The sequence below is a fragment of the Lissotriton vulgaris genome, chromosome 4_1 (genome assembly GCF_964263255.1).
Source record: "Lissotriton vulgaris chromosome 4_1, aLisVul1.2, whole genome shotgun sequence".
Lineage (NCBI taxonomy): Eukaryota > Metazoa > Chordata > Amphibia > Caudata > Salamandridae > Lissotriton > Lissotriton vulgaris.
The window spans coordinates 674,746,642-674,768,777 of record NC_141691.1 but is presented as its reverse complement, the minus strand read 5'-3'; the positions used below and the strand labels follow the sequence as shown (position 1 = coordinate 674,768,777).

Genomic DNA, 22,136 nt, shown 5'->3' with positions numbered 1-22,136 from the left:
CTCCTAATTTCAAGGCAACATTTCTTTTTTTAAATGTACAAGATAGTCATATAAATGTTGCGTTTACCGCCTACCCACCACTTAATTTACTTCCTATCAGGTGCACTCACCTTCTCTCAGACCTGTGCTCTTCTGCCAGTGGGGCTGGAAATAGGGGTGTGGGAGGTGCTGCAGCATCCCTACATTGCCCGGAGGAAGTTCTGAAGAAGACTGAACACTAAGCCTTTTGAATGGCTTATTTCATACAGTATTAGCTTTGCTTTCAGAGGTTCAGGTTATTTATAACTAAGCAGTGGCGGAATTACCTTTGGCACCCCTCTTTTTATGTTCTTTTCACCCATATTCTTTTTTCACCTGTCTACCTGTAAAATAAGATCATTTTAAAACTAGCTCTTAAGTGACACATGTTCAGGAGTCTATGATAAAGGAAAGGATGATCCCTGTGTATAAGTGCCCTGACACGCAAAAACAAATCTATAGCACACTGGTCCTGATATGTTAAAATGTTAGGAATATCTATTTTTCAGTTACACTTGATATCATTGTAGACTCACCAGGCATTGTATTTTGTGGCATGAAGGTGGGTCTAATGGCAAAAGTTGTGGTAAACCACTATATAAGTATCACATTATTATTACTGGCATAATGTTTGAGTGACATCTACTGATAGTGCCTCCTAATTTTGGGATCTTGGAACTTCCACATTATCTTTAGGTCCTCCTGGAAGCACACAGGGTAATCCAAGGAGGTAATACTACCTTTGGAAAAATACCACTATATTGAATTCATGTTTCCCCTTTATTGTATTACCCCCTCAGAAGATGTTTTGCCAGACAGCATGCAAGATAAAGCGTTAGCACTGTATGTTGTTCGTTTTTCTGAACAATAAACCTCATAATATTATGGTCCCCCCCCCCCCCCCCCCCCCCCCCCCCCAAAAAAAAATCAGCAGGTTTTACCTGTCAAAATGTGTGCAGGGAAACCCTGCCATAGCATTGCAATATTTTTCTACCACTTGTAGTTCCAGTACGGGTACGAGATCAGGGTTACTATGGATCCTGTAATTAAGACAACAGGATTCTGTGATAATATGCTTTTATTGAAGCTGATTTACGTCTGTGGTATTTGTTTCTTTATTTGAAATATTTTGGGACTTGTGCAGTGGATACATTAACCCACTGAGTAACTGCCACATTACGTGGCACTCATCATGTTGGTTAGAACTCAGACTCCTCCGAGCTATGGCAAATTTTATTTTGCCTATAAAATGCCTCTTAATAGTGTGACGGCAGGCTGTTTTGCTGTATGATTTATAATGTCAACACAATTGTAGAAACAATGAAAAAGAAATTTGTAGGCTGTTTTAAACACGATGTTCATCAAGTTCAATCAAGCAACATTAACAGAGGCAACCAATGTTTGTTTATATATGAGAGTAATGGCTAGAGTGAGCTCAGATACAGGTACCTCACACCTTGCCTAAAGCAATCAATACATGTTTTGTACAACCCACTTAAATTTGAATTTGTTGTTCGAGTACGGAGGTGGGAGAGCTGACATTTATTAATGGATAAGCTGTATTCAACTCATCTTACCAGGTCAGATGGCGTTTCTCCAGTCTATAGGCTCCCCCCTAATATAAGCAGGTAACAATTTAGGATAGATGGGACATTCTGCCACGGGCTTCCTTCTGAGGGTGTGGATTAACAGGAATAGATCTTTTAGTAGTCCTTGACAGTATGAAAAGCAAAGTCCTATGGTTAGTGTGCGCATCAGAAGCTGAACTCTGTATGGCTTTTATCAGTAGCAAATGACTGAATGAGTGTCATCAAAAACTGAGCTGAGTAAGTCTGTACTATCAGATGCAGTGCTTTGTTTTAGTATAGGTACTATTAAAAGCATATATGTGTATTTTCCGAAGCAGGGCTCAAGTGGAGTCTCAGTATTGTCGAAAGCAAAGCTCTGTCTATGTAGGTATTATCACAAGTAGAGTTATGAATGGCTGCTAATATTGAACATAGTTCCACATGAGCATTTCTGAAGAGCTCTTTTGCCAGAGTAGCTATCTGAGTCTTGCTGTAACAGAGCAGCAGCTGTGGATTTATTATATCCTTAACAGCAGAACTAATAGATATTTATATATATATAGAAGAGTAGAGTCGTGCATGAGTGCGTATTATCAGGGGTAGATCTCTGATTGAATCTGTGGCTTACGAGTTCGATTTTTCAGGAACTCTGGGTATTATCGTAAGTAGATTTCTGAGTTGGTGATGTTACAAGTATAAATCGTGCTGGCTAACTTCGATACATCTGGACCTATGTAATATAAATTGCAGATATCTGAAAGAGTCTGGATATTTTCAAGAGCAGTTAGCTTCACTGTTGAGCAGAACTCTGAGTCACCCATACTATATAGTATCCCTGGGGTTTTCAAGGTATCTTACTGAATATCAGTATTATAATCCAAATCGGAGTTTATTAGTCTCTAACCTCTAGTACTGTCAAAAGCAGAGCTCTGGGGTTGTTTGATTAATTTGAAGCAGAGCTCTGAGTGTCTGTTAGTATTATTAAGCATAGATTTCTGAGAGACTCTATATTCGTATTAATTGTTTCAATACCAAGAATAAACCAGGTTTACAAAATTACAGCAGAAAAGCATAATAGCACTGATACCATTTTATCGGAGCTTGAATAGTTAAAACATTTTCTTGTATATCCTCATAGGATATGCCAGTGTTGAATATTACCATAATGACTTGTGTTTCACTAGTATAGCCTGTTGAGATTTTGTTACGCATTACCCACATAAAAAAGTAATTCAGCTAAAACCTAGGATAGTAGCTTGCCTTTGTTTACTGTGATTGTTAGACCATTTTCTGTTGCTCTGTAATCTGCGTGCTTGTTCTGGGTCCAGTAAACAGAGGACCATTATTTCCTACATAATATCCTGATTGTTTTATCCTATTGCAGATGCTGCTGTGAGCTTTATTTCTTTTGAATGTATGATATTGTTGGTGACCATATTCCTAGCACTGTTGTTATCAAGAGATTTGTTAATCATTTTATAGCTTACCCCAGTTTTAAACATGGCTGTCATTTACTTTGAAGCAGATATGTATGTATGTGTGTTCTTATATAGCGCTCGACTAACCCTAGGGCATCTCGGCGCTTGCATTGGGAACCCGTCCTGGCTTATCCCTGTGAGATAACCCGTTCTGGGCATCCCCAAAGTGAAAGCCAGGCATCCCTCCGCGGGGGGGGGGGCGGTGTGGAGATTAAGCAAGCTTAATGCCCAGAGTTGCAGAGTGTGAACCCGTGATTAGAGTGGGCGCCGAAGCGAGAATTATCGAGTCCGTGGACAATTGGGCTCAAGACCGATACAGTGTAATTGTTTCTGGTGATCTTTTATAAGTAACAAAATGTCATATAACTGGAGCCTGTGCACTCCATGATGGTCATACACTAACATACCACATTACAGTCCCATATTTATCAATAGGTGCTCATAATGCACACATGGACCTCTCTTTTAGATGAAAAAGTATAGAGTGAACCACCTCACCCACCCCCTTTTCAGAGACTCACAAAAGCACACATTCTAGCTTAAGTAATTTTATTCAGTTGCTAGACAGGCATGTTTAGAGCAAGGGTTTCCGCTGCGATGGGTCACAATGAAATCCCAATTTTTGTATTGAAAAATAATGCTGTTTTGTGGGCAAAAACTTTGACATTGTTTCGATACAGGATCTATCCCTGAATCGTGGAAAATGAGCATTATTTTACCACTTCACAAAAAAGGAAGCAAAAAACGTCCTGGAGACTATTGATTAGTTGCCCTTGTGATGCTGTTGGAAAGAATTTTGCCAGGAATATCTTGGATCACCTGAAGGCTTGGGCCTTCGAGGCAAATATTATGCTCATAGAGAAATCAGATTTAGATCCAATTGTTCAATTATAGACAATAGGACAGTATTATACACTATTTTAGATAAATATGTAGAAAAAAAAACAAATTTACACTGCTTTTATTGAGTTTTCAACTACGTTCGATTGGGTCGACAGGCCCTACGCTATGACTTAATTTAGTACTCCTTTGTATTTTGATTCTATTATTACATTTGATTACGGCTCTTTCTTTATCAACATGGTGTAAAGTTTTGCTGGAGGAAACATAGGCCTTTCTCCGCCTGTTGATAAGCATAACAACCTAAAACCAGGATGTTTGTTGGCTATACTTTTATTTTTCCTCTATATGTACAATTTTCCTCAACAATTTTAACATATATATAATTGTGCACCAAAATTGGGTTCAAGGGTATGTGGCAGGCAGCTGAAGAAAATGGCTGCGCTCCAGAGACCCACTACTGATACCCCACTACATTTATCAAATTATCTGTACAAACGGTGTCAGAATTGCAGTAAATATACCTGCCACCAACAGACAAATGGCGACGAAAACACAGACATCCCTGGGCTTTCTGCCAAGCTATGGGTGGAAGGGAAGACCTGGTTCTTCACTTGCCCTGAGGCCGCTTGGGAATGGCTGGAGGGGTGGCGTAGAGTGTGAGGATCCTACACTCCTGGGAAAAATGCTGCGGCCTGGGAAACCAGTGAAGCTCGTCGACCCTGATCCTGTAGAAGATTTCTCGACACGACAGACTGAGCCGACCATGGACTGATGTGACTACAGGCAATGCCCGGCCATATTAATGGCTAACAAGATTAACTTTAGTGCCACATTCTGGTAACCCATTCCAAGGAGAGGGAGGGCATAGTCAATGGATGGTAACAGACGCTAATGTGGGACTATCCACCGAGGCGGGCTGCTCCTTCAAGAAATTACTTCCTCTGGGACACTGTGTTCACGAGTGCCAAAAAGACTAATGAGCAAATTAGACAATGACACCCTAAAAATCTAATCACTAAATGCAGGGTGGTGGTGGGGGGATTCGAGGGGGCATGGCCTTAATTCCTTATGAGGTGGGTCGACAGGCACTCTGCAATGTTGGGGTGGCAGGGAGTTATTAAGCAGTCATGCAGGGAGCGGTGGGGTTTCCAAGTTATAGATGGGGACTACAGGTATGCTATAGTTAACAATTGGGAGAGTAAGGGGGCAAGAGCAACCTTACGACATTTACACTGCTCACACGGCAAGATATGAATGACACCTTAGTACATCAACCCATATCGACTAGACATAGCTTGAGGGAAAGCCTACGTGCTATTTGTCCCTACTACGGCCCGCTGAGGAGAGGGTAGATGATACTCGGTCAGGTATGGCACATAGTGCAACAGAAACATCACTCCGGTTGCTCTCCTCTAATGTTAACGGCTTGGTTGACAAACTGAAGAGGTGGATAGTATTGCAATTCCTTAAACGACACACACTGGATGTTGTTGTACTGTAGGAGACACATCTAGTGGGTAACACCTGTAAAGCCTTAGATAGATAGGGTCATCAGCCCATGCAGGGTTTACTTCAGGATCCAGAGGAACAGGAATATATTGGTACGCAAGTGCTTCCCCCTCATAGTGGAAAAAACATGGACAGATACACAGGGTAGATATGCGTCAATAACTGGCACATGGGAGGGGAAGCGAATTACAATCCTCTCAGTTTATATCCTGCATGCATTCCGTGAAATGGCCCTGCCTGACTTGAGTAAGCTAATAATTGATCTGCCTACCGGAGACCTAGTAGTAGGAGGAGATTTCAATATGACACTCTACGATCGACAAAATCTCTCTCCCGCTAAGTGCCTCCAAGCAATCACTCAGACTTAACAGACTTCTTTACAGCAATGGGACTGGTTGGTGTATGGAGAACACATAATCCACAAGTGCTACAATACACATTCTACTCGGGAGCCCACAAAGGCTATTCACGGATAGTCTACATACTGACCATATACCTCGATTTTAGAGTCATGCGTCATCTAGCAAGGGGCATATCAGACCACTCCCCTATATGGGAAAGTTACGTTCGGACTACGACACCAGTCCGGAAAAAGATTTCTCTGAACCCCTGGTACTTAGAAATCCCACAAATACGAAAGAACTTACTCCAGGCCACAGACCACTATTTCCAGCAAAACAAGGGAAAAGTGGAATCCCTACAGACTCTAGGAAGCGTTCAAGACCGTAATTAAAGGTCAGCGCTCTTTGACAGTAGACTACAAAAAAGACAAGAGGGCAACACTGATGGTACTGCTGCTGGGCACACCCTAGACATTAAGTGTCAAGAATATAGAAACCTCGTAACCGAAGCAGCTAAGACCAGACAAGCCGCAATACAACAAACTAGATGAGACAGGGGACAAGGCGGGCAAGTTGTTGACCTGGCTGGAATGACGCGAGCGGGCAGACGGATGGGTGGCATCAATTAGATCAACCAACGGGAAGACCCTGAGAGACCCGCAAGGGATAGCAGAGGCCTTCACTGCCCACTTCACACACCTATACTCTCCCAGGGTGTCCACTACAATAGACAACTCTAGGGAACTGATGGCAAACATCCCTATCCCAGGAAGGCAGATCCTTACTAGAAAACAATATAATCGAGGAAGAAATAATTGCAGCGATCAGTAACCTGCAACAGGAAGGCAGATCCTTACTAGAAAACAATATAATCGAGGAAGAAATAATTGCAGCGATCAGTAACCTGCAGTACAAGAGGGTGATAGGGCCTAGTGGCCTCCCTATAGAATTATTCAAACTTATAGCCTCAAAGATAGCGCCCTATTTGCGACAGATGTAGGTAGGCAGTGGTCAGAAGAGTGCTTTACCCTATGATCAAAGACTAGCCTCCATAGTGGTGATTCACACACAGGGAAAACCAGCAAAAAGCTGCAGCTTCTACCGACCTGTCTCACTGCTCAATGCAGAAAGAAAATGATGGCCAAGATGCTGGCATCTTGACTCCTTCCCATTGTCACAAACCTACTTCATCAGGACAAATCTGGCTTTATGCCTGGGCACAATACAGCATTGAATTTGCGTCGCCTTAACGGTATGTTGGGACGCATGGATACAGTCCCATGGTTACAGTCAAAGACGACACAGTGATAATGTCATTAGACGTCAGCATGGCATTTGACACCATCGAGTGGCCCTACCTCTTCGCAGTCTTGGAGCAGGTAGGATTCAGCTCAAAATAACTGGCTGAGCTCCGATTACTCAATCCTGAGCCTTTAGCACAAGTGGTGGTGAACAGCTGCACGTCACGCACATTTCTTCTTCGCTGTGGCACTCGGCAAGGCTGTCACCGGTCGCCACTGATCTTTGCCCTCATGTTGAAACCTTTTACAACTTGGATCAGAGGAGACCCACTAATACGTGGGCTGCGCTGGACTGAGAACTGGGAAGTTAGAATTTCCTTATATGCTGATGATATCCTCCTACATCTAGCCTCACCCTATCTCTCCATTAATCGAGTTCAGCAAATCTTAACAAATTTCAGGAAATAATTGGGAATTGGTCCAAATCAGTAATCTTTATTCTACACGGCTAAATGCCAAGGCTACCCCGGGATGCGAAGCGCTAGTGGTGAAAGATGGCCTGTGTTACCTAGGGATCTTTGCCACCCCGGACCTCTTTAATAGGCATACCCTGCTTGGTTTGCCCCCTCAGACAAGATATCCAACATTGGAGATAGCAACCATTAACACAAATAGGTTGCGCAGCTCTTTTCAAAATGATGACGCTGCCTTGATTCTTTTATGCCATACAAAATACTTTTCAGAATTCCCGACACCTATTTTCGTACTATATAGAGTGAAATAAGAACCCTATATGGGATGGAAGACCACAACAAATAGCTATGAAGAAACTAACAAAGGGATGGTACGATGGGGGGATTGCATTACCTGAAATTCAAGCGTACTACTGGGCAGCACAACTGGCAGTAATTAACCAATGGATGCACAGACCGCATGATGATCTGGCTTACCCGTTGGACATATGGCTCATGGGTATGGGGAGTTACAAAAGAGCGTTATACACAAGCCCCAAAAGTCAGCGACTGACAGGCCTAATGCAACCATCACCCTATGGCATTGAGTGACCTAGAAGATGAGATGGCAGAAGTTAGAATCTGCCTGCGACCCACCTTACCCCCTTTGGGAGGTGGACAAATTCAGGAGAATAAGATGCCCAGGTTTCGAAAATTGAGATATCTGTATCTCAAGAGTTGAAGACCTGTGGTCAAAATGGAGAGTAATCCCATTTCCAGATCTACAAAAAGACTACGACATGGCAGCCACGGAGACACACAGATATCTACAAATAAGGCATGCCCTTACGGCAATCATCCCACCAGGCACAGAACTTCCGGAAGCATCCCCACTAGAGGATAGGCTCCTGACCGATTATATGGACCATAAAACGATATCTATGACATATCAGAAGATATTAGACAATCTGCCTAACCCCTTCTTGCGCCTGCGGGAGCTCTGGCAGACAGACTTAGGAGAACTAGAAGAACGAGGAATGGCAGAAAGCATTATCCTCCCCTAGGGAGGTTGCCATTTTGTCACAACTTAAACTAGTCTGACTCAAAATTACTCCATAGGTCATATCTCTCGTGTTGTGCCTTATCAAAAATGGGCACGAAAGAGTATGTTACATGTAGCAGATCTTGCACACAGCAGAGTACGTTCTATCACATTTCATGGGACTGCCCAGTCATGAAACAATATTGAGAATAATTACCCTAACTTTAACTGGTGTGTGATAAAGACCTCCCACTGACGCCTAAAATGTGTCTACTCAATATATGGGACCAGACCGACATGACCAGCCGCTCTGGACCACCCTTGGAGTGATGATTGCGTGATTGCAAAACGAATCATCGCCAGAGATGGGAGGCGAGCTGCTTTCATTGTGCAAGTGTGAGAAGGATATGGACTGGTCTATTATGGCGGAAAAGGCTGCCTACGAGGGTAGAGGTTGTCCCAAGAAGTGGGAAAAGATATAGGTAACGTACATAGGGGTAATATCTGTGTTCACCCCCACTATCCCGCACGGTTGTAGGAAGGATAGAGGATCTGGATATGAGGAGAGTGACGATTGGTTGTAATGATATACTCCCTGCTTCGACTAAACGTAGATTGAGCAATTGTATTATTTATATTGCAGTAACACCTGATGTAGTGATTTGTCACAGCTGTCTACTCTCGCAATTTTTCAATAAAAAAGTATTTATTAAAAATATTCATTGGGTTCTAAATCTTTCAATGCTCTATTGTAAGATGATGATGTGATTTTATTCGACTTAACTTCTCTAGGAAATCTAAGGGAATTAAACAATTATGTTGAAAAACATGTGTAGAAGATTAATATCTCAAAAACGAAGGTTTTAACTTTAGGTTGACCGAGAAAGGGGGATTTAATATAATTGGTATGTTATACATGAAAAAGTGTAGATTGTTAAAAACTGTTTATCTTTGGTATAATTTTCACCAGTAATTTTGGTCATACGTTGCATCTTACTAACTTAGCAAATACAGCAGTTGCACATGCAGGTACTCTGCAACACTTATATAAATCCATGGGGAGAAGGCACTTTAATCATTTAATACAAGCTTATGAGATTACAATTTTGCCTACTCTACATTATTCTTTAGACTATTGACTCCTTTCCAGTTGGCCTTTTTAAAATGTGTATGAGAATATCTTGAGGACATTTTGTAGCTGAAGTGTGGCTATCCCAGTACAAATGACTCGATTAGAGCTTGGACTCCCTAGCTCCTATGGTCAAGCATTGACAAATATAATTAATTGGGGATATAAGCTTCTCCATGCACCGACACCATCCTTAAGAGTGCTCCGAAACAAGGATTTAGTTAAGGGATCAGTTAATCACATGACCTTTCTCTTATAACTTAAAATGTGTCCTATAAAGTTTTAATTCTACTACAGAATTTCTCAGGATCTGGAAAACTGTGTTAATTTAAAAACATATTAAAGCCCAGCTTCTGCTATCCCATTTAGGCACGTTCAACTGTACCTTCTCTACCAAGTTTATCACAACCTAAGGCTAAATGTAAGACACCTAATAGTGATTATCTGAATGGTTATTCTTCTCTTTAAGACCTTTACTGAAAGAAGGAGGAGCCACTCTCAGGAATTGTTTACCTGTCATTTTTGTCAGGCAGGACCTTAAAGCATTTTTCATGTTACATCTTTGCCCTGCGTTAAGGGATGTCTAAAGTAGGTTTCTTAATCCATTAATCATTACAGTTCATATCAAAACTAGCATGAATTAATTTCCAATATTATGCATCCCCCACATTAACAGGTTTGCTTTACGGTGTTCAATTTCTTTTAAGAATGTCTTGCCAATATTTAGGAAGTTGTCTTAATTTGGTTCTGTTTAGCTTGCGTGTTATTGTATGTTATGTTGAGGTCTAGAATATTGATGTACTGTTTTCACTGGATATCAATTTGTTGATCTCTGTTGAGGTCTACATCACTTGTGAAATAAACTTGAAACATGCAGGTTTAGTAACATTAGGATGTTTCCAACTGTCTGTAACTTTAGGAAACTGACCACTATGCCCAGCACTCCAACTCCGAAACAGTTGAGCGACTTATTGACTTTTTGGGATGCTATGGGTATTTCCTTCAAAACCTTAAGCATAGTTTGTTTTTGTTTTCTAGGTAGTGTTCTTATTTGGGGTTCTGGTTTATTTAAAGAACCATGAATCCCCCATACACGGCACTGTCCTGTGGGGGACTTAATTAACCTGTCAGTACTTTTTTTTTAGACCATCATTCTAATAGTATACTGAATTATTACAGTTTTTAATGTCTTTTTATGAGGTTTCTACGTTTAAATGTAATAGTTTTAAAAGTGAGTTTTTTTATGGAACATTTTTACTGAAACTGTACTGTTATTGTATGTTTTTAATTGTGAAACTTTATACCAAAACAAATATATATTAAATGTGAAATTGAACATTGATATATAAAATAATGCCTGTACCTGGTGAATGATTCTTGATAATTTCCACTACTTTAAACAGTCTGTTAAAGATCCTGAAGGACCAGAGTCACATTTCTTTTTTATGCATACTGAATAACTAGTACTGTACCAAAATATGTATTCCAGTCTAAACATCTCTATTTTCTGTCTGCTTTATAGATTGATGATGGTAAAACATCTGTACGTGATCGTTTTAATGCAAGACAGTTTATGTCATGGCTGCAAGATGTAGATGACAAGTTTGACAAACTGAAGGTACGTACCTCACCTGGATGGAGAATGTGATCTGCAGGGGCGGCTGGTGTTAATGGCTGTAGGGGGGCGTTGCCCTCCCTACTACCCCAAGGGGGAAGCAAGGTGATCAAAACAGCCCAGCAGCTTCAAACAAATGACGACTTGCTGATCTGCATCGGCAATAAACAACATGTTGAATTGTATATGTGACATGTCCTGCTGCGCATGTGCCAAGGGCGAGGTAGTGCTCGACCTGCAGGCACAAGCTGCAGTAGTGACATCATTTTAGAGGGAGTGGTGAATTTCAATGCCATCTACAAGGATGCCTTCGGGCGCACATTACAGTGGCCCGGGAAGGAGTTAAAAAAACGATATTAATTTCAATGGGAGGGGGTGGGCCAGGCTGCGGCCACAAGAGACAAAGAGGTAGTAGATGGGTCATCCTAAGAGGGGGAGGGATGTAGGAGGGGTGCCTCTCGTTTGAATAATTTGATATAGTATCACGTGTTTAAAACTGCTTGGTTTCATTTTTGAAAACATAAAAGCAGCCTGAACCAGGCCCGTACCTGTTGCTTTGGAGGGGCCTCGTCTCATTTCGTACAACGGAGGTTCGAAAAAGGAATCTACTGTGGACAATATAACACTTGTTGGCACACATTGATCACCGGGAGTCTCAGAGGACGATGATCGGTTTAATCTGCCTGCGACAGATAGATACTACCAGCCTTCCAGCCCGTAGCACACATCAGGTCAGACACCTCATCATAAGCGAATTGTTGTTTTATAGCCCCTGACAACGACACTAACAGCAACCCACTTTTGGTAAAATGTTACTGGCAGCCACACAGTGCTTTTTTAGGTCGAGCTAGAAAGCAATGCGAAGCATTGCCTAGCTCGACAACTAATGTTGCCCGTTTCTGGTGATGTGGACACGAGTCGTCTGCGCGCTTTTTCTGTCTCAGATTTGTCTTTGAGCGCGCTTTTGCTGCTGGCTGCTTGCTGTGTGGGCGCGCTTTCGCTTAACGCGCTCACACACACATGCATACACACACAGACACGCGCATGCACACACACGCAGCAGGCACACACACGCAGGCACACACCCCTCCCCCTTACCTCACCAGGTTCTTTTCTTGCTGGAATCCCTGTTTTCTTGTGGGCTCCTTCTGCTCAGCTCCCAATGGATGGGCGGGCGGGTGCGACGCGGCTAGGAGCTCCAGAGCAGGGACAGGCTGACAACTTCCAGCCTGCTAACTTTCTGCTGCTCCGGCGGGACCTGCGGTGCACGAGCTGGTCAAGACTGCGGCTGCGCAGGATTCGTAGCCCTTGCCCTTAGGCCGCCTCCGGGACTCCGCCCTGCTAGCGCGCCATTGGCTGAGCGCCCCTCAGCGCTGGTTATTGAGAAAGAGGCGGAAGCGCTGGAGGAAGGGCTTGTTCTTCTTTTCATTCATATTTTTGGTACATCTACAAGACTATATCCATAGCTTAACGCTGAACGTTGTTTCTACATTATCATTTTATTGACAACGGTGTATTGACAGTAATAAACATGACAGGAGGGCTAAGTAAGGCGGTTGTTCGAAGTAACGATACCTCCGGATCACCTTCACGTTATATAAACTAGTTGGACGCAGTCCTCTGAAGTAACTGAAACGAGACGCGCAGCGCTCTATAAAATGTGCAATGGCAAAAACAAAGCACATTGTACAGTTTAAATTGTACAGTTTGTAATTCGGCTGCAGCAATCTACAGCTGAATTACAAACTCCATCCAATTGTAACCAATTCAATTTTACATGAATTACACATGTTCGTTTCCCCACAAATTCACAATTCAAATCGGACATAATTCCAACAAAAAGTGCTAAACTCATAGTAAGCGATTCCAGAATCCTGCAGTGCTATGAACATGGCCTGCAGCCGCCAAAGGACAAACAATTACACGGAAACACGCACGTCAATCCATCGATAACAGCGACTGACAAGGATCTGCAGAGACCATCATACACGTGTCACGATTAGGAAGAAGATTTGCTGTCAACTGTGCAAATACACGATGTGGCTTGTTCACAGAATCACACTTGTGATCTTGGGCAATCCATGAATTCTTAATCTGCAAGACACGTCTTTTCAATGGTAACGAGGCCTCTTCTGTTCCTCCACCATAGATAGATAAGATGTTATAGTAAGGAGGCAGGTCAAATTAAATGAGTGGATATAGAAATCGGGCATCGAGGGACGCTGAGCGAACTCGGAGCAAGGTTGCCACATAGGTTAGCAAAACATCTACTTATGCCACAAAACATTGTCTGGTAGAGAGCGGTTGCATTTGGGACCTTAAGTATTCTCTCTGTGCATAATGTCCCAGAAGAGATTATTTACTCATAGGCAGTGCCTCTGGAATTATGCGGCAGGGGAGGGCCAAATTATGCGACAGCACTGAATACATTATGCGGTCAGAAAAGGCAAATTATGTGACTTAGTGCAGCACATTTTATGATAGCATTACATCATTATTTTGATATTTTTGCAGTTGTTAACACTACCTGGGCATCAGTTACACCTCATTTGTTCCAGTTTAACACTCAAATATAACAATAAGCAACCATAAATGTAACCAGTCAAGCTCTGGAAAGAAAGGGCCTTTCACTGCACAGCAACACGTGTCACTCATTGCGCCTTTAGTAACTTTTGAACCGTTTGAGGTAAAAACTAATTTTTGTTGTGTTAACATCTGTAAATTATGCAGCAGATGGTGAATTATGAGGCAAATGTGGCAAAGCTATAATTATGCGAAAAAAACAGCGGACGCACAATGGCACAATTCCAGTGGCTCTGCGCATAGGTGATTTGTGACACAGCATCTCAATTGCAAATGAAGGTCAGGATGGGCTGTTGTCTCTGCAACCATCAGACATCTTATGTGCCAACACACAGCGTCTCCAATGTGTCCCGTATGCTCGCTGAATGTGCAGGGCCTTTCATGATAGGAGAGTCTGAGAACATCAGTGAGTCTTGTTCTACATGAGGTGGGTGTGGAGGATCAGGTGCAGCGCTTGGATCTGTGAGGCGCTTAGAAAAGTGGGGGCTTCGAGCTGAGCCCTGTGTCAGCCACGGGATTAAGCGCAACTTCATCCTTCTTTCGGTGTCTTTAAACCTTGTATCATTAGAGAACAAAAAAAGAGCGTGGTAATGAAGCCACGTATTTAATTCAGCAGAGGACTTGCAATGCTAAGCGGTGCCTACGCATGTGAGAAATTAATGCAGAAGGCTCGTGGCAGGGTCTCCTGAGGCTGTGAGTAAATGTATGATCAATGAGAATAAACGCTGTATGATTCGATATAGCGCCTTTCGCCTGATCCTCTACCACCGCTGTCTTCACAGCGAGTTCTTGGGTAAAGCCACTTCAATGCGCTATACCCAGATTATACCACTTCGGACAGGCGTTGATTATTTTATGTTAATTATAACCAGCAGGTTGTGTGTGTGATGCTGCTACTGCACACCCTCCCTCGCTTCAATATTAGAGAATGTCGATGAACCAGAGGCCGGTCTGGTTTTGCGACCTTGCACTCCCACTTTCAAAGGTCGAATTTGAATTCCAAAGGAAAGTTCCAAACGCTGCCATCAGCACTTAACGTGTTGACATTCTTGAAGCCCGAGCCGAAGTAATAAGCAGAGACTCCCACGGAAGAGGAATGTGCCTACATGGTACCTGATCGGCGCTTACACACCGCGCTTAGTGGCACGCATTCTATCAACCACTTACGGGTGAAAGGAGGCGCTGCCCTAGCCGGCTTGAAACTCGTGCACTTACTGCTTTGGAGGGCGCACAAATGCTTTTTTTTTTTGCGATTTTATATAGCGCGAACTGGACCCGAAGGTATTGGAGCGCTTTATATGAGCACCATCTACGTTAGTATACATCCTAATTTTTTTAGTGGGCACGGGGAAATAAAGTGATTTGCCCAGAATCACAGGATGTTGAGCCCACACTGAGACTCGAGCACGCAGCCTTGATATTCACTGCATCAGTGCTTAATTGCACTGGTCGCAGGCTTCTGGGAAGAGCTTTTGGCACAAGTACTCATTCTTTCACAAGTTAAGCGCCGCTTTCAGGCATTTCGCAGTTGAGGGAGTGTTCTGGGAGAATACTTGTCTGTGCAAGTGTGAGAGCACAACTCCGCACTTTTCGAGGGATATGGTACCATCTTTTTCTGTTTTTGCAGTCGTGGTTGTGCTTGGCTGTAAAAGACGCCAGCTTTTGGGAATGTACAAAGAAAACATGCAGTATAGTACAATATATAGCGTTTTCATTCACAGGCACGTTATTATTCTGTCATCCATTCAATCTTTCGTTCATCATTCAATCTTTCACCATTTCATCCATCCACCCACCCATTCAAGCATTCATTGCATGATGGGTTTGTGCACCCCATCCTAGATTCCTATCTCCAGAATTAAAGAAGACACTCTGAAATCTCTTTTCACTTCCGTCCTTTGTTTTGGGCCAACATCAGCTATCTTCATCTTTTACTGTGCAAAATGTGTTCTATTTTTTCTTGCCTCCAGAAAAACCTACTGGTGCGCCCTAGTCCCACAAACTTCAGACTCATGAGAGCATACTTAAATATTTGGGACAGTGCATGCACACTATGTTGGCCTCTCACGCTTCCTGCACCTAGAGGCTTTCCTATGGCAATACGTTTCCTTCTTTTTTAGGTAATCATAGATAGATACTTTACATTTGTCTAGTCCTTTTGCTGATTTTCGCTCTCTTGCATAGATTCACATAATTACACCTTTAACAGTCTTGATCTAATCAAGTAACTAGCTTGATAAAAAAAAAGCTTGTGTCCGTGTCCTTTTCTGAATCCTATCCACAAAGTTTTTGCCTGCCATAATGGGGGATGAACACCCTTGCCTAATTATGTACTTTGTAATGCTCCGTCCTACAAGGCTATGATAAACTGCTTTTTCTATGGTGTTCCATGTTTTTTTAATTTGCTGCCTTCAGAACCTGCTGAAATTCATGTCTTTGTCGCACAGAAGGACCCAATGGTCTAAGGTCCGGGGGTCTTTATTTTCTGAAACCAACCAACCTTTTTTCCGAAATGTATGTCCTGTCTATCGGGGATGAGCTAGTCTGCTACTTTATACCTTCTATTTGTTAAAACAGAGGAAACTTGGAAGTGTGCAACACACCTAAACCTTCTTTCAGTTTCACTGGAGGACACTTTGTGGTGTTTTACACTCCAATGGCTTTCTCCCTTGAGTTACCAAAGGGCATACCTGTGCTTGTACTCTTATGCCCATGCATCCCAATAGTACCTGTGTCCCATGCACTAAAGATCCCTCTTGTCCAGATAATATTGGTGCTGTTATTTATTTATTTATTTAATGAATTTATAAGGCGCAACAGCTACCCTGAGGTTTCCCGGCGCCCTGGACCTGCACTCACCTAGAAGGGGACAAGGAAGTTTATTGATTGAACAACCATGTCTTAATGCCTTTACGGAATTTTCCATTGCTCTGTTCCAGCCGTAGCTGAAGAGGGACCGAATTCCACAGGACAGGAGCAAACTGTGCAAAGGAGCGTCCACTCATCCGCACTCGTTTGAATCTAAGAACTACAAATTTAGCCTGATTCGATGAACGAAGATGACGAGTTGGAATGTATTTTTGAACCAGCTTACGTAAGTAGCTGGGAGCCATTCCTGTGCTGATTCTGAACATAAAGCAGAGTGCTTTAAATTTAGAGCTGTTGCCAATCTTAAGCCAGTGTAGATCGCGTAGGTAGTCAGAGATGTGGGTTCTTCTACGGAGGCGATAAAGTAGTCTGGCTGCTGTTATTAGCATCATGATGTCGAGGACACTTACTGTTGCCAGGCTGACACAAGTTGTCTGATAGATCTAAATGCCCAGAGTCTGTACTGGTGGAAAATATACCCTCGCTGGAACCAGACCGGAAAGCATTTTTCGCCTGCAGAGCAGCATTGTTTTTAGGCAAGGTAGATTATGGTGCTCAGTCAGGGTGATCAAATCAGGTTTAATGTGAGCTAAAGCCCAGTGCCCCAGGTCCGGCAGTATTGGATTCGTACAAGATTTCTGCTGTTGGTGTTTTGGTGATCCGTCACAAGATGTGGACTGGAAAATTCTATTCCTAGTAGAAGTGGCCTTAGCTCGCTGAGATGTTATTTGCCTATAATGGTGCCCTAAAAATGTGTACTTGAAACTCTTTTACATGAGCCCCACTCAACATACTTTGAATGCTTGGCTCACCTCTGGCTTCATTTTGTCTGTAACTCCTCCACTTATGCTGGCCATTATCCATTTGCTGTCTTGGGGAACTTAAAGTCCATATGATTCAGCAGAGCCTAACTGTATTGTCACTTCCGCGGTATTTCAGTTAACCCTTGCAGGTGGCACTTCACAGGCTGGGTCTGTAAAAGGTGCTTTTGAATGGGTATGGTGGTGAAGGAGAAGGCTTCCAATGTCCTTTGTAATGCTATAGTGCCACATACTCTTCCTTTATTGTTGGTTTCACTCCTTTATCGCTAGTCCAGGCACCAAACCTCTCATTAGAAATGGGTGGGATGATGGCCCAAAGGTTGACCTTTTCAATTTGGAAGGGAATAAATAGTTCCCTTGCTATTGTATCACTTGCCCCTCTTCCTTGTCAATGACATCGACCTACACCTGAAAATGGGCACCTTTGTTAATCTAAATCTAGAAATGATTCTTCTCTAATGGGTAAAGAAAGTTTATATAATAGGGACAGCCTCCCATAAAAAGAACTGCTTTTTCTGCCCCCATGCATAACCAGTTGACTTGTCTACACACTCATTCATGATCTAAAGGTACCGTTTTCAATGGGTGTGGGTATTCTTTGCCCTGGCTTAGGGGAACCGCTCTACAGCTACTTTACTGAGATTTCGGGTCATTCGTCAGGAAGACAGCTAAAATGTCCTACAGACCCCCTTTTCATCAGCCAGTGCCAATCTTACCCCATACCAATAGTGCTGTTTTCCTGAAACATGGGTGAATTTGGATGGTGTGGGGAAACATCTGACTGCATTCACTAAGAGTACCGATCAAGGTAAGTATGCTGGCTGCTGTGTTTGATCATCTCTGCAAGCCGACATTTGCATTGCCAGACCAGTGGTATGTTAGTCTGGCAACAGCCATCTTGTTTCTCACAGCTTGAGTCAGCATTCCATGACAGTGAATTGATGAGTGTGTAAATAGGCATCCCACAATGCATCCTGAGTCTCGGTACATTATTCAAATAACATTGAGGTTTTTTCCCATTCTCTATATTAATATAATGTGTTTCTGTACTTTGCAGTTAGCGTATGGCTAACAGACCATAGATGAATGCTTAATACATCTCTTGCAGAAAAGATGTTGTGGCTCTGGAATTGTCCCTCCTGTTTTCTGTGCATTCTTTTTGTTTCTTTTTTAATTAATCTCAAAGCATGTAGGGTGAGTAGCTAATCCCACCTGATCCCATTGAGTCTTCTGTTTCTCATTTGTTTGAATACTTTGACCTCTCCCACTTTCGGATTTGTTTACCCACTCCTTTATGGGATATTACCATGGTCTTTGTCCTCTGCTAAGTCTTTTGAAGAAGGCCTTAAACACATTCCTTTCATCAACAGCTGTTACCAGGCCCTAAACTCCTTGTATTTAGGGAATTGTGCCAGAGATGCAAGTGGTAATAACCAACCAAGCCGCCATAGGTGGAGCATCTACTTCAGGAAATAATAAAGTGATGAAAGAAATGCTTACATTAATCAGATTGGAAATCATTAGAGATGCAGGTGGTAGCACAAGCAGATGCTGAAAGGTAAATATTTTATTTGGAGAACTAAATACAGCCCACCTAGTTCTCTGATCTCCCATTCGGTCCTTTTCAGCTTTGCATTCACCTTCTCTGCTGAGCAGCTAGAGAAGAAGCGGGATGGGAGTCAAGCGTGCAGTCAGAGCACCCCGATCACAAGTTGTCTGAGCTCAGAGTGTCTGTATATCAACCCAGGTTTGTCAGATGGAAGTGCAGGCACTGTACCAATGGAAAGAGATTACTGGTGCTAATATGCAGATCCCCAAGGCATTTGGGGTCAGTACCAGGGCCCGTGTCGGGATTCCACGCGAGTGGACGGCATTTCCACACTTATTGTACTGGAAGGTCGATAACTGGAGCAAATGGAGCAACACATTCACTCTTTGGCCTCTCTGGGGCGAGATCGGAGCTTATTCAGAATGCTGCTCACACGCTGGCTTCTCTGATGCAATCGCATCTAAGGGGTGAGCGAAGGGAGGCAATGAGTCTGATGGTGCAAGCCACCTTTTGTGACGTCACTTCCTGTTGTGATGCCCGCGTCCCCTCACTTCTTGTTTTAGGACTTGTGTCCTGGTCAGTACCTATTGTCACCAGTCACAACTGCACCTAAAAGAACTGTTAATAAATGAACGTGAATACATAAGTACTGTTAAAACAAACACCATAAATAATTGATCCATAGATCGAAATAGATATGCAAATAAAACGCACATCTTTTCTTAACTGACATTAACTCCTTCACATGGAAGAGAGTCAGACCTGTGCAAGACTCCCCTCTAGAAACAAGCCTACACGTGCAAAGAGATGTGCACTTATTTATACTGTCAGACCTACTAGGGCTTTATTGCTACTCTGTTGCTACATGTTCCGTAGTCTTCTTTGCTGTGACTAGGAAAAAGTAAGTACTATCGTAATGCTCGCATTAGTGCTGCCATAAAATGTTAACATGTATTACATTTAATGTTCAGTAAGCTTTTGTTTATTTTTTTCCCACATTTTTCACTATTTTGCTCGTTTCTGGAAATATAAATCAATGGTCCAGATAATGGCAAATCTCTAAGCTTGTTCCATGTAAATATTTTCAGGAACTGCAAACTGAATTAGTAACAATGTATCATAACCGTTTAATGCTATAATAATCTGATCTGTTTCAATTCACAGACTTGCCTTCTGATGCGTCAACAACATGAAGCTGCAGCTTTAAATGCTGTGCAGAGATTGGAATGGCAGCTCAAACTACAGGAAATGGATCCTGCCTCCTACAAATCTGTTACTATCTATGAGATTCAAGAGTTTTATGTTCCTCTTGTTGAGGTCAACGACGACTTTGAACTCACACCAATATGACGGTCTTCATCTGCCATGTTAATGGGTTAAGTGAGGGCTTGATGTGCACAGCGCAGCTGTGAAAACATAGCACTTAAAATGGCGGGTTATACTGCCTTTCCCAAGAAAGAAGGTGCCCATTCTTGGACAAGATGATAAAAGGGCTTTGTGCGTTACGTATGCTGGAAATATGATTTGGGATGCTCAAATTGGAATAGTGTTGTTTTAGCAACATATATTTATAGTGGTTGATAAATATAAGCACCATCAGCATATTTTTAATTTACAAAAGATTGTGTTAAAGATCTAACAGCGCTGGAAGCTGCTAGTTTGATGAATGAAAAGTTGGCCTTTGAGAAAAAGTAGATTTATTTAATTATGTCCATCATTGCGTTGCTGTCTGCATCATGAAAAGTACTAGCAAAGCTATACAAAACAAATTAAAAGCAATCAAGAAACGAAAAATGTTATCCGTCCACAGAAGTGTAAATAGGTTGTAAATGTGTAATATTGTCTTTTAAACTTTAAATAACTTATTTTATATATATATTGTGCAAATGTAAATAGCCATGTAATTAACGGAACTTGTAAAAAGAAATAGATATTTTAATTGTAAAGTTGTTTGTTTTGTCTTTTGTCTCAATGGACCAAAGTTGTAGGTTCTGTTCCTTTTATTGTGTTGTACTTGACAAAATGTTATGAAGGGATGTGTTTGATTCGGCTTGTTTATCAACCTGACTGTTTAATTTGTGACTAAATTGTGTTGCATGTTTTTCTCAGTCCAGCACAATTGTATCAGTAATTGTACGCCAACAGTTGAAGCACTTAAGAGACATTGTGTATGCTAGTTCGTTGTTGTAATGCCATACCAATGACTTACTATGCTGAAGATATTTTTGTTAATTAAAACAAAACAAAAAAAAATACCTTAGATGGACATGAAACAAGGCCTATTTTTCTTTCGACAAAATGCCTTTGAACTAAAATGGAAAACACAAAATTGTAAATGTCTATTTTAATATTTGCCTGAGTAATTGTATATATCTGTAAATATATTGTTAATTAAATTTTATTGGTTATGTTAACAAAGTGAGTACGCTGCAGTGTTGTCTTATTAATAATAAAAATACATACTTCAACTATTTGAGTTCAACTGAGCATATGCTCTACTGGTCACAAGAAAGATATACATGTATTCTGTAAACCACCTTTTTCTGAAGCTCTTATTTGACACACACAGAAGATAACATTATTCCAATAAATTACGTAGGCTTGAAGCAACTTTTAAAACAAGTCCTACAGCACCCAATTCAAGCATACTTCATAATAGAGGAGTATGAGCTTTTTTTTTTCCTGGCAAAATTACACTTCTGAGAACATCAGGGGCTCGCCATTGATAATCATAAACACTGAGTATTCATACCAATGAGCAGGCAGGTTCCCAACACATTTACAAAATATCAGTAAGTACATTTCTACAGAAATTCAAAATTCCGATTATGGCAAACATTTAGGATGAATATTTTGCTTTCATTTTGGAATTCCTTTTTATTTAAGGCCAATTATAATTTAGACTCTGGAACGAGGCAAGAAAAGTTTTCACAAAGCGTTTTAAAATAAATCTAAAGGGAAACAAGGACAATGTAGCTAGATAGGCTGTAGTCTATCGAGATGGGACCTCTAACAGTGTTATTTAAGGATACTGATGAACAATAGTTCCCTATAATTACCTTGGGACAATAAGGGCCTT

At 41.9% G+C, this 22,136-nt stretch overlaps 1 protein-coding gene across 1 annotated transcript in view; it reads left to right on the top strand.

The window, feature by feature from the left end:
- Positions 1 to 21,477, top strand: part of ANKRD12 (ankyrin repeat domain 12) — a 429,381-nt gene extending 407,904 nt beyond the window's left edge. Inside the window, exons 12-13 of the mRNA XM_086964948.1 lie at positions 11,144 to 11,239; positions 20,222 to 21,477. Of these exons, the coding sequence (XP_086821074.1) occupies positions 11,144 to 11,239; positions 20,222 to 20,407 (282 nt within the window). The 3' untranslated portion in view covers positions 20,408 to 21,477. The remainder of the gene's footprint in view (positions 1 to 11,143; positions 11,240 to 20,221) is intronic.
- The last annotated feature ends 659 nt before the right edge of the window (positions 21,478 to 22,136 follow it).